The following is a 14,117-nucleotide window of genomic DNA, read 5'->3' on the forward strand; positions in this document are numbered from 1 at the left end:
CTCAATAGCCAGTTATACAGAATCAGCAATATTGTAGTAGTAGTAGTAGTAGTAGTAGTAGTAGTAGTAGTAGTAGTAGTAGTAGTGGTACTGTAGTAGTAATATTAATAATTACCTCCTTTCTGACGGGTGAAGCATGGTTTCTCCACCTCCTCACATCAGTAGTAGTAGTAGTAGTACTGTTGTTGCAGTAGTACTGTAGTAGTATTGTAATATTTCCCTCCTCTCATGTGCAGATGGATCAAACCCCTACACCTTGAAGCTACCATTGTAGTAGTATTAGTATTAGTAGTAGTGTTGTTGTTGTAGTAGTACTGTAATAGTAATAATGATATATCATACAGATGGATCAAACCCCTACACATTGAAGCTACTGTAGTAGTAATAGTAATAATTATCCCTCATACAGATGAATCAAACCCATACACATTGAAGCTACTGTAGTAGTAATAGTAATAATTATCCCTCATACAGATGAATCAAACCCATACTAATTGAAGCTACTGTAGTAGTAATAGTAATAATTATCCCTCATACAGATGAATCAAACCCATACATATTGAAGCTACTGTAGTAGTAATAGTAATAATTATCCCTCATACAGATGGATCAAACCCCTACACATTGAAGCTACTGTAGTAGTAATATGATGAATAGTTTATGATGAATAGTTTTATTTTCGGTCTTTGTTTACAGATAAATCAAAAAGATGGATCAAACCCCTACACATTGAAGCTACTGTAGTAGTAATAGTAATAATTATCCCTCATACAGATGGATCAAACCCCTACTCATTGAAGCTACTGTAGTAGTAATAGTAATATTTCTCTCTTGTAGATGGATCAAACCCCTACACCTTGAACCTACTGTAGTAGTAATAGTAATAATTCTCTCTCATACAGATGGATCAAACCCCTACACCTTGAAGCTCTGTTTCTCCACCTCCTCACATCTCTAAAAGGCAGGCAAGCAAGATGGCTGCCACACAAGGCCACTCTCCAAGGACGAATGGAACATAGCGGAATGACAGAACGCCCAACGTATAGGAGAAAAAACTAAAAAAGAACCTGCTTTTCAAACCTGAGGACGGACCATTTCTTCCCCTCCCTCTATGAACTATTTCAATGGATTTTCTTTTTGTTGTTGTTGTCTTTGACCTTGTTTACATGAACTATTCAAAGGAAGGGGAAGCTGTGACGAGAGGACACTGAACTGACAGAAATGCAATCGAAGGAATCACACACAATAGCACTGCTATATGCACTGATATTATGCCACAGAACCAACTTTTTTTCCCTCTTTTTTTTTGTACAGACTCGATGAGGATCAAAGATATCAGAGATAAGATGTTCCTTTATTTATTCCCTTGGGGAAATTCAGGAATGTACAGCCTATTTCAGTCACTGAGAGATGGCGGCCCGTGTTTTTTTCAGTCCTAAAGACGATGTCAGTGGCCTAATTGCCACCTTCAGAATTACGTTGGGATCGTGTTTGAAATGTAATCGATGTTCACCCCCTTATCCATGTGCAACGCGGTCTCATCAAAAAACCTAAATAAAGTACTAATCTCAATGTTATAGCCATACATAATATATTTATGTGTCGTATTGGCAAAAAACAAACAAACAGCGTGACCAGGAGTCAAACTAACAACGCTTGTGGTGGTACACGCATCACTACACAGTCTTGTTTTGCGCAGGTTTTTTGTGACTTTCACCGATATGAAAGATAAATATATTACGTATGGCTATAACATAATGTACATTATGTACTCTTTTCCTGTGGTCAATACGTACTTTATTTGCATATTTTAAGCGAGATCAGGCAGCCACGTGCAGGGAACAAACTTAACTTTTTGACTTACCAGCCATTTGGCTGGTAGATTTTTAAAAGTACCAGCCGGGCAGATTTTTTACCAGCCAAAAATTATAAATAGCTTTTTAGTATATCGCCATGTGTTATTATTACATATAATACTCTCATATGCTATTTTCAATTAATATCATAAACAACATAAGGAATATTAGCATAATTTTGAGTGGACTGAAGGAATGAGTCAGCGTTAATAGTTTTAAATGCAAATAATTTATTTAAACATAGAAGTGGGGTCGGGACACACACACACACACACACTGTGTTTCAACTCACCACCCCCGCATCATATTGTAGTCTGTCTTCAAACTTCCACTCCTCTCGAAACTTTTTTATATTTGAATATCAACATTATCTGTCCATCCTCAGTAATCCTCAGTTTACTATAATATACTCCTGTCCTGAGTCCTGACTAGTGACTCCGTCGTCTTTCCAAACGCACGCACACACACACAGGGAAGGGGAGAGTGCCCCCCCCCCATTTCCCTTTCCTCAGTACTGTTCACTATGGCTCTGCCTCGTCTGATCATCAGGATTAGCTTGTTAGCTTACGTTAACGTTGTAGTGATTGGTACATAAACGTTAATTTCGGGCGATGTGGGCATAAAGGAATGGCGACGGTGCAAAGCATGTAGCTGCATTGGACTCGTTGTGAGAAGGAAAAAAACATCACAGACTTATTTCGCGTCTGTAGGCGCACTGCTGTGTTAACGCTTCTGTGTTAACGCTGCTCTGTTTTCAAGAAAGTGAAACACGGAGTGGGCGGATATCATATGACTCGCGGAGTTGCTACAGGTTTTTCAAAATAAGAGTATCATATGAACCTGAACGTTGCTAGCTGCCGGAGCCCAGATATTATGACTGGAGCTGCGCTTGGGGCGGCAATGAGACCCGCACAGGATTTTCAAAATAAGAGTATCGATATGAACTACACGCCAGCTGGCGGGCAGACTATTATTTTTAGTCGCCAGACGGTAAATCTACACGCATTTGGCGAATGGCGTGTAGTTATTTTGTTCCCTGGCCACGTGTAATGTATATATTTGTGTACAGTGATTGAATGGGGCTTAGAGTCACTACATCACTTAGCAAAGCAACGCTTCTCACGCTTGGCCATGCGGTCTTGGATTAAGGCTTAACACATTCAGCGCCGCCAAGTGTTGAGCGCCAATAACGAGTAAACTAGTTTTTAGATCCTTTTATCTTTTTCCTCTGATCCCCGTTCTAAATCATCATCCGGATCATTCTAGCCATCTCTGGCCCGTTTGCCTATGTTGGAATTGCAATGCCGATCGAATATCACCAGGTGGCAGTATCGCCTACCTTTGAACTGGAATGGCTTGGCTTGGATACACGTTTTCCTTCTTTTTTTTGGTAAGGGCTCCTCCTCCTGCTTGAACAGAGATTCACATCGATCGCCTCGAAATTCCGTTGCTGAAGCGTATTTCCCATCGAAACGTGTATAGACATATACACTGGTAATCGTGATGGCGATGCGATCACTTGGAATTATTCTTTTTGGGTATACCTTCTGGCTAAGGTATGGTATATTCTATGTCTATTTTACCGAACCTGAAACATGTTTTTCTAACGATCACAGTTTTGTGTTTTACCGGACGTAAAACATGCTCGACAAACACGATCACGATTTTGAGTTAAAACTGAATGCAGTGGAGAACAGCTAATTATAAAAAAGACTCAGACCTGTATCTGTTAGGACCACATCAGAATTGAAAAGATGTGATTTGTGCTGTTCCAGTGTTGTAATCGAGTCACTAAATCTAGAGTCCGAGTCGAGTCTCGAGTCCCCAGTGTTCAAGTCCGAGTCACCAAAGAAGATCCCGAGTCGAGTCTGAGTCGAGTCCCCATTACCCTAGTCCGAGTCCAAGTCATCAAGGTTGAGTCCACTCTGGCAGTCAAAGCACTGACATACAAATAAAAAAAGGTCTACATTAAACATAAATGACACAGCGGTCACCATTTGATTTCAAAGGGAGTTTATTTACATAAAAATAAATAAATAACTTGTATTTATCAATGAACAAGTCCTCGTCTGTGCCTTCCGAGTCCAAATGCAGTCAATGCTCGAGTCCAAGTCCGAGTCATCAGTGCTCAAGTCCAAGTTGAGTCACGAGTCCTGAAAATCAGTCCAGGACTCAGACTCGAGTAACACTGTGCCGTTCACACTGCTATGATAAAACAGATCTGGAAAAAAAAAAAAAATTGGCTTTTCGCCTGCAGTGTGAACCTAGCCACAGAACTCCGCCGCCGTCGCAGGCCTTGTTCTTTTATTCACAAACAAACCGCTCTAAGGGCCACTGGGCAGATATTTAGCACATCTACATTCGGGCAACAGATTTCGAACCGAATACTATTAATTTCCACTGAGAGGCAGATGATAAACTCTGACGACGGTCCATGCTGACTGCAGATGATAAACTCCGACGACACACTGACTGCAGATGATACATTCTGACGACACACTGACTGCAGAAGATAAACTCTGACGACACACTGACTGCAGATGATACATTCTGACGACACACTGACTGCAGATGATAAACTCTGACGACACACTGACTGCAGAAGGCTGAAGGAGTCGCGTCAGAATTCAAACATCGCAACTCACTCTGCAGTTCAGAGGGTTCATGACTTCACAACCCGCTCTGCAGTTCAGAGGGTTTATGACTGTTCACAACCTGCTCTGCCTTTCAGAGGGTTTATCACTATTCTTCTTCTAAGGCGGGTACGGTGAACGAAACCAAGTTCGTTAAAAGGGCTGATCTTAAAAAGGCAATTGATCCCAGCCTTGGACTAGAAAGTCTTAAAAGGGAACACCACCAAATTAAGAATTCCAGTATGTTATTTCCATCGTCTAGGAAAGTTCCGTTAATATTTGTGAAACTGAGCTACCCCTTTTCCAGAAACGAGAGGAGTAAGAGACTCAAACTTGTGACGTCATCAGGTATAAAGGCTGGAGCTGCTCCATAGACAATGAATGGGAGACAGAATTTGTGGCCATGTCATGTACGAGTTCTTAAGTTGGGCATAATTCCCCTTTAAGTAGAAAATTATACAAGTGATGAAGCTATTCAATGATAACTGTGTGATAAGTGTGTGTTATAGGAGGGTGTTTGATTCAAAGGAGTGATACGTGTGTCACAGGACTGTATTTAATTCAAAGGAGTGATACGTGTGTCACAGGACTGTATTTCATTCAAAGGAGTGATACGTCTCAGATGTGTTTTTGAGGTAGAATATGTCTCAACACTGGTCCTGGTGGCGTTGAGTGTCTCCAGTCTGTCCTGTCTTCATGTCTGTATCGGCAGTTTGGCACAAACACTGTTGTCTGAACAATCCACTGTGAGCATGTCCCGTCATTAAAACACTTTGCCAGTTTATTTGTTTATTGTTTATTTGTTTAATTGGCGGCACGGTGGTGTAGTGGTTAAGACTCACAGCTAGAAGGTCCAGGGTTTGATTCCCGCTTGGGGACCAGGTTTCCGTGTTGCCAGATCATCGTCAACCTTTATTTATTCTCGAAATTACACTTGAGGTCACCCTCATTTTCAATGTAGTCGAGACTTTACAGACATTTCAATGCACACATTTCTACAATATAACAATAATAAATATTAATAACTATCTATATAGTACTCTTCACACATGGTCCAGAGTGCACCACAGCAATTAGTATAAAATTAACATAGGCATAAAATCAGCACACAAATTGACAAAATAAAAATTGCATACATTTCAGACATAATCGGTATAAAAGACAATAAAAGTAGTGCAATGTAAATGTGCAGATTTAAGAATAGGCATAAAATAAGTACAATAGTACAATGACGCTAAAAGGCATGTGAACCCCCCAGGAACAGTCAGTCCCCCGAACACCTCACACATCAATCCCTACCACATCCCCATCCAAGACACACCCCCCGATAAAGCACGCCATGACCAAAGGAAAACACAAACAGCCCGCGCGCCACTCACACCGCCATGCACGGCGAATGGAATGCCAACCCCGCGGGCCGCTCCATCTACCCCGGCCCTGGTGCCCCCGCCACCATGAGGAAAACCAGCGAATCCCACGCCCCCACCCCCAAACTCCACAGAGGAATGACAGGCCACACGCCCCAGGACCCGCAGCCACGCCAAAGGAGACAGTACTCCACACACTCAAGCAGACAGACACAACAGAGGCCAAACGAGAAGACATGCAGGATCGGGACAGTCCGAGACGACACCGGGACCCCCGGGACACCCCGGAACGCAGCAGAAGCCACAGTGAGCCCCCCACACAAGGAACCCCAAAACCAGCCAGCAAACCGAGGGAGCCCAACGATGAAGACCAACCAAAATCCACCAAAGTTCTGTGTGGAGTTTGCATGTTCTCCCTGTGCTCGCAAGGGTTTTCCCTCCCGATAAGATAAACCCAATGGAAAAATGTGCACAACAGATCGCTAAAGGGGTTAAAGGCCAAGTTGAAGAGGTGGGTTTTGAGGAGTTTTTTGAATGAGTCCAGAGTTGGGGCTTTGCGGAGTTCTGCAGGGAGGGAGTTCAAGAGGGTGGGAGCTGCTACACCGAAAGCTCTGTCCCAAAAGGTCCGCAGTCTGATTTGGGGAATGGAGAGCTGACCAGTGTCTGTGGATCGCAGGGACCGTGACTGAGTGTAGGGATGGAGGAGGTCAGTAAGGTACTGAGGTGCCAGAGCGTGGAGGGATTTGTAAGTGAGCAGGAGGGTTTTGTAGGTGATGCAGGATTTGATGGGGAGCCAGTGGAGGTGGATGAGGGTGGGGGTTATGTGCTGCTAAAGTTTGGTGTGGGTGAGAACCCTGGCAGCTGAGTTTTGAACATACTAGAGCCTGTCCAGGGTTTTGCTTGGAACCCCAGACAGGACCCTGTTGCAGTAGTCCAGGCGGGAGGTGACGAAAGCATGGATGAGGGTCTCAGCTGTGGAGTCGGAAAGTGATGGTCGGAGTCTGGAGATGTTTCTGAGGTGGAAGAAGGCGGATTTGGTGACGGAACTGACATGGGCTTGATAGGAAAGGGTGGAGTCCAGGATAATGCCCAGGTTGCGGACCTTTGGGGAAGGGCAGATGGACATGCAAGTGTGTCCGTTCATGCAAAATGCCAAGCTGCACATGCTTATCAAATGGACTGGCATGCACAGATATGTGTAAGTTACAGACAGCAACCAAAAACTGCAGGATGATCCAGAACCTGACTTCGAACTCGAGGAGTCAGACTCGAGGATGAGAGACAAGCAGTTTGAGTGACATTATGGGGTGATTCTGGACTAGGTTACCCATCTCAACTCTATCTTAAGTACACACAGATCGTAATAGCCTGACTATAATAAGATCTTGACATAGGCCTATTCCCATTAATAACGATACTGTATACTGTGGGATTAAATGTATGATTCACGTTCAATGTTAATTTTGTTTATAATGTTCTGTTTAATAGGTTTTTTATAAAACTCTAAGTGGTTCCTTATCTCATTGTGGTGTCCTTTATGTCCTGTATGTGTATGATAAATACAGACCACTTTGTGACATTATCCTAGTGGCTGTTCTGTATAGTTTAATAGGAGCCTAGTACTGCTCTTCTAATTTAAGGCTCACAATCACCCCTGACAAGAAATAGTATAGGCATATTATACATTTCCTGAATCCTTATGGTCCTGAGAGTGTTGTAGATTTTGTATGTTGTGTCTCTGTTGCTCCTAGATGACACAAGGCAAAAATATAGTATATCATTTAGGCGAAAATAGACAGTCTCCTCCCCACCGCATTTATATTCTCTCCCCACCGTATGTATATTTCTCTCCCACCCACCCACCCCCTCCTAATGTACAGTCTCCTCCCCACCGTATGTATATATTCTCTTCCCACCTGTAGACACCTGAATATGTCTAACAGTAATTCAATGTGTCTAACTCTAATTCCTTGTACTCTACTGTGTTCACGATAACGTTGTTTAACTCGCTGACCCGTCTTGATTCTCCACATCCTAATATTGACATTTAGTAGTGGGACATGGCGCTGGACTGTCGCCAGGGGGAGCTGGTGCGACGTTGGGCTGGCAAAGGCAGGTGAGGAAGAGACTGGCATGAAGGAGGAGCTAGAACGTTAACGCCGCCATTTTAGTGCTGGGTGATTTCAATAGCGCCAATCTGAGAAAGGTATTACCTGACTTCTATCAGCATGTGACTTGCAACACCAGAGGCGGTAACATCCTAGATCACTGTTACACGCAATTTAAGGGTGGATACAAGGCTCATTCTGATAGTGGCTTTGGTAAATCAGATCACGCGTCCATTTTCCTTTCACCAAAGTACAAACAGAGAATCAAAAGCACTCCTGTAGTCTCGCGAGAGGTGCAGAAATGGGATTTGTGTTCCGCGACACAGATAACATTAATGTCTACACGGAGACAGTGCTGGACTATGTTTGTACTTTGGTGGAAGAAACAATCCCCACTACCAAAATGAGAGTTTACCCAAATCAAAAACCCTGGGTAGACAAATCCGTCCGTGAAGCTCTGAGAGAGCGCACCAAAGCATACAACGACGGCCTAGTGGCAGGCAACATGAATGACCACAAGGTGGCGCGATACAACGTAAGGAGGACAGTGACAGAGGCCAAACGGCGCTACAGGGATAAAATTGAACTCCAGTTTGAACAAGCTGACTCTAGAGCTATGTGGCAGGGGCTCAAAACGATGACAGACTACAAAGGCGCCTCCCTCAAACTGAACAGTGACATCTCCTTAGCAAATGACCTCAATACCTTCTATGCGAGGTTTGATGCTGGTAATAACACCAGCCCACAAGCCACGGCAATGGGGGGGGGGGGGGGTCTGCTGCTGATGGAGACTCAGTGTTCAGGGTAACAGAGCATGAGGTGAGGCGGACCTTTAAAAAAGTGAATATCAGGAAGGCAGCAGGTCCGGACGGCATCCCCGGCCGCGTCCTAAAAGTCTGTGCCGACCAACTAGCCCCGGTATTCACTGACATATTTAACCTGTCCTTAGAACAGGCTGTCATCCCCACCTGCCTGAAGAAGTCCACTATTATCCCTGTACCCAAAAAATCCAAGCCTGCTTGCCTCAACGACTACCGCCCTGTAGCTCTCACCTCCATAGCCATGAAGTGCTTTGAGAAGCTAGTAAAGGGCTACATCTGCTCCTCCCTCCCCATCAACATGGACCCCCTGCAATTTGCATACCGCCCCAACAGGTCCACGGAGGACGCCATAGCCCATGTGCTGCACACAGCAGCATCACACCTGGACAAGAGGCAGGGGAACTATGTGAGAATGCTATTCATCGACTACAGCTCGGCATTCAATACCATAGTCCCCTCCATACTCATAGCCAAGCTCAGGGACCTGGGCTTGAACTATGACCTCTGCCAGTGGGTCTTGGACTTCCTGACTGGCAGACCCCAGGTGGTGAGAGCAGGCAACTGCACCTCCTCATCCATCACCCTCAACATAGGGGCCCCCCAGGGCTGTGTTCTGAGTCCCCTCCTCTACTCCCTGTACACACACGACTGTGTGGCTCAGCGGAGTAGCAATACAATCATCATATTTGCTGACGACACAGTGGTGGTGGGCCTGATCTCTGCCAACGACGAGAGGGCCTACCTGGAAGAGGTCAAGGTCCTGGCGGGATGGTGCCAGGAAAACAGCCTCTCCCTGAACGTCAGCAAAACAAAGGAGATGATTGTGGACTTCAGGAGGTCGGGGGTCAAGGACTACAGCCCCCTCAGCATCGACGGGGCACCGGTTGAGAGAGTCAACAGCTTTAAGTACCTCGGAGCCTACATATCCGAGGACTTGACATGGACCACACACATTGACAGTGTTGTGAAGAAGGCACGACAACGCCTCTACTTCCTCAGGCGCCTAAGGAAGTTCCAAGTCAGTCAGAAGATCCTTAAGAACTTCTACTCATGTACAATAGAGAGCATCTTGACTGGCAACATCACCTCCTGGTTTGGGAATAGCACTGCACAAGACCGAAGCAGACTACAAAGAGTGACACGTTCAGCCGAACGCACAATTGGAGGGGGGCTCCCCACCCTCCAGAACATTTACAACAAGCGTTGCAAGGGCAAGGCTAAGAGAATCATTAAAGACTCCAGTCACCCGAACAACTGCCTCTTTGAACTGCTGCGGTCAGGCAAGCGATACCGGAGTCTCAAGGCGAGCACAGAAAGACTCAGAAGAAGCTTCTATCCCCAGGCCATCAGACTGCTAAACGAACAATGAACACTACACAACAACAACCACCAAACGCACATAGCACACACATCCACACGCACACACTCACTTTAAACAGACACACTGTAGCACCCACTCCACACACTTTATAGCACACACCCACTTTAAACAAACACACTGTAGCACCCACTCCCCACACTTTATATTTATTGATGAAGGATTGCACTACAACTCGTACACCTTACTGTAAATTGTACCTAAATTGTACCTCATCCCATTTCTGCTTTGCACTATATAGTACTGTACATTAGTACACTGCATAGTATTGTATATTATATGGTAACTCAGAACATTGTACATATGTCTATACCGAACACTGTGACCTCATTTTCTTCTTCTAAATTACATGCTATACTATGTTATTTGATACTATCTTGTCTAGCACAGTCTCTGGAGCGTAACAGTAAGAAGCATTTTGTATGAAAGTATTCTGTACTTCTGTATGACAACTATTAAAGAAACTTGAACTTGAAACTTGAAACTTGATACACGGGACACTCTCTTCGTCAATTTCCAGAGAAACAAGGAAACTTGAAATACAACTCCGGCCACGTTGTGGGAAAGTAACGTCGTATGCGAAAGTTTAGCTTACCAGTATAGTGATTACATGTCGTCAGCCTGTGACTGCAACTTGTTCCTGTTTGCGGACGACTCAGCCCTGCTGGTCTCTGACAAGAACAAATTGCAGGTTGAAAAAACCCTCAGCACGGAACTAGGCAAAATCTGCATATGGCTCGCTGATAACAAACTATCATTACACATGGGCAAAACAGAGTCCATTCTCTTCGGTTCAAATAACAAACTCAGCAAGACCGACGGCTTCTCAGTTACAGTGGGTGACAATATTGTCACAAGGAAAGACGAAATTACCTACCTGGGTTCCATCCTAGAGGCAAATCTTTCCTGTGACAAAATGGCATCCAATGTAATAAAAAAAGTCAACCAACGAACTAGATTCTTGTACCGGATCTCCTCTCTGGTAAACAAGAATACCCTGAGGACTCTGGCAGGAGCACTCATTCAAGGGTACTATGACTATGCGTGCACCTCATGGTACCAAAGCACCTCAAAGGCGCTTAAAACAAAATTACAAACATCACAAAACAAACTGGTCAGACTACTACTTGACCTGAACCCCAGAACCCACCTCACCCCTGCCCACTTTGCCAACCTAGGATGGCTTAGAGTAGACGACAGAGTACAGCAACTTGCAATGGGCCTGGTCTACAAGATACACTATACGACCGGGGTGCCCATGTACATGTCAAAATACTTCCCAAAGGTCAGTGAATACCACAACCACTACACCAGAGGAAGCTCAACAAATCATGTTAAACCCAGATTCGGCTCAAACAAGGGACTAAACACGTTTCGCAATTATGCCACAACAATGTGGAACGCCCTACCCAAAGCTGTAAAGGAATGTGAATCCCTGCCCACATTCAAAACCGCCCTTAAAGAGCACCTACGGGAGGCTGCAATTCGAAACTGGCCACCGTAAATGCCCAAAACCCCCACCACCTCCTAATAGACAGTCTCCTCCCCACCGCATGTATATATTCCCTCCCCGCCGTATGTATATTCCCCTCCCACCCACCCACCCCCTCCTAATGTACAGTCCCCTCCCCATCATATGTATATACTCTGTCAGGATCTAGGGGTAACAGTACTGTATATTTGAATACCGCCTATGTCACAAATGTATCAGTACTAAATACCTATATGTCCCTATGCCATAAATGTCATGTATGTTATGTATGTCATAAATGTCTATATGAATTGAAAATGGGGGACCCTGATGGAAACAAGACAAACGTCTTTCTCAGGTCTGCATCCCCTTAACAATTGTATGTATTGAGCCGTACTGTATTGTACCCATTCTGCAATCTGTTAAATAAAGTTTTCATTCATTCATTCATTCATGCGTGCACCTCATGGTACCAAAGCACCTCAAAGGCGCTTAAAACAAAATTACAAACATCACAAAACAAACTGGTCAGACTACTACTTGACCTGAACCCCAGAACCCACCTCACCCCTGCCCACTTTGCCAACCTAGGATGGCTTAGAGTAGACGACAGAGTACAGCAACTTGCAATGGGCCTGGTCTACAAGATACACTATACGACCGGGGTGCCCATGTACATGTCAAAATACTTCCCAAAGGTCAGTGAATACCACAACCACTACACCAGAGGAAGCTCAACAAATCATGTTAAACCCAGATTCGGCTCAAACAAGGGACTAAACACGTTTCGCAATTATGCCACAACAATGTGGAACGCCCTACCCAAAGCTGTAAAGGAATGTGAATCCCTGCCCACATTCAAAACCGCCCTTAAAGAGCACCTACGGGAGGCTGCAATTCGAAACTGGCCACTGTAAATGCCCAAAACCCCCACCACCTCCTAATAGACAGTCTCCTCCCCACCGCATGTATATATTCCCTCCCCGCCGTATGTATATTTCCCTCCCACCCACCCACCCCCTCCTAATGTACAGTCCCCTCCCCATCATATGTATATACTCTGTCAGGATCTAGGGGTAACAGTACTGTATATTTGAATACCGCCTATGTCACAAATGTATCAGTACTAAATACCTATATGTCCCTATGCCATAAATGTCATGTATGTTGTGTATGTCATAAATGTCTATATGAATTGAAAATGGGGGACCCTGATGGAAACAAGACAAACGTCTTTCTCAGGTCTGCATCCCCTTAACAATTGTATGTATTGAGCCGTACTGTATTGTACCCATTCTGCAATCTGTTAAATAAAGTTTTCATTCATTCATTCATTAGGGTACGTTTGAACCAAGAAGAAGACGTTTCCGGACTGCACTGTTGATCCTCCACGTGCTGCGTTTAGAACGTATAGTCAGGAGAATAGTTTGGTCACACTGGCCAGAGCTTAGCTTCAAGTATAGGCCTGTTAGCCCAATTAGCTCACGCGTCGCCCCGCCGTTCTTCCAGAGCCCGGAGCAGACACCGCAGCAGACGTTTCCGGACTGCACCCGCCTCCAGCATTCTCCTAGCCGACCGCCAGTCCAGCGATTCGCCTGCCTAACGTCAGCCCAGCCAGCCCCTTGCTATCACAGGTGACACCCACGGGACCGTTCGACGGCCAACTCGCGTCACAGACATTCGTTGCAGGAGCAGACCAGCACTCGGTTGGTATACTCACGGCAGGTACACTTAGCGCTCCAAGCGCCCTGGAATATGACCAGCGAACATTTCTGTTTCGGTAGCATGCTCGCTAAGAGCGAAGATAATAGGATGCTTTGAACTTCCACGTGCACTAGAGACCCGGGGCGCCCCAACCTTTGTTATTTTGTTAATGCCAGCTTGATCAGGTATTTTGTTTCAGTGTGGGCCCACTCTATTGTATTTGTTGTGTTGTGTTATCGTGCGGTGCATATGGCACCATTGTATGAATAAGTTGTTTCCCATGGTGTGGCTCCCGGAGCGTCCTGCCAACCTCCTCGTTATTTGCATATGAAAAGCGTATTAACCCGTACGGGGACTTGTTCATGCAGATACCAAACTTTAAGTAAAAGGAGAGGCGTATAAATGGGACCACTGTGTGTGTGAATTACTGTGCATTATCGTTTAAACCCTTTTCTTGATTAATGTGCATTATTGTTTAACCCCTTCCTCCTCTATGGCCTATGTGTAATTGGGGCAGTTGCTCTGTACAGGTCTTCACCAGTCAACAAGGAAAGGTACTGCTTTGGGGAGAAATTATATCACCATCACTACTGCCACCGGGTGTGGGACGTATTAGGGGAAGTGTGGGTGTGTGGGGAACTACTGCAGTCGCCCTGGAGGGCAAGAAGGACCAGTGTAAAACCACTAAGTTAGTAAATCCTAGGCCCCATCCACTCCCTCTGCTAAATCCCCATTCTAGTACCCCTACACTACAGTCGGGGACTCAGCCGGACCCAGAT

The 14,117-nt window shown here is 45.1% G+C and overlaps 1 protein-coding gene across 1 annotated transcript in view; it reads left to right on the forward strand.

Annotated features, from left to right (window-relative positions):
* Positions 1–5,242, forward strand: part of hnrnpll (heterogeneous nuclear ribonucleoprotein L like) — a 325,690-nt gene extending 320,448 nt beyond the window's left edge. The window contains exon 13 of the mRNA XM_084317964.1: positions 903–5,242. Coding sequence (XP_084174090.1) covers positions 903–958 — 56 coding nt within the window. The 3' untranslated portion in view covers positions 959–5,242. The remainder of the gene's footprint in view (positions 1–902) is intronic.
* The last annotated feature ends 8,875 nt before the right edge of the window (positions 5,243–14,117 follow it).

This window comes from Notolepis coatsorum (assembly GCF_963971535.1).
Source record: "Notolepis coatsorum genome assembly, chromosome: 7".
Classification (NCBI taxonomy): domain Eukaryota; kingdom Metazoa; phylum Chordata; class Actinopteri; order Aulopiformes; family Paralepididae; genus Notolepis; species Notolepis coatsorum.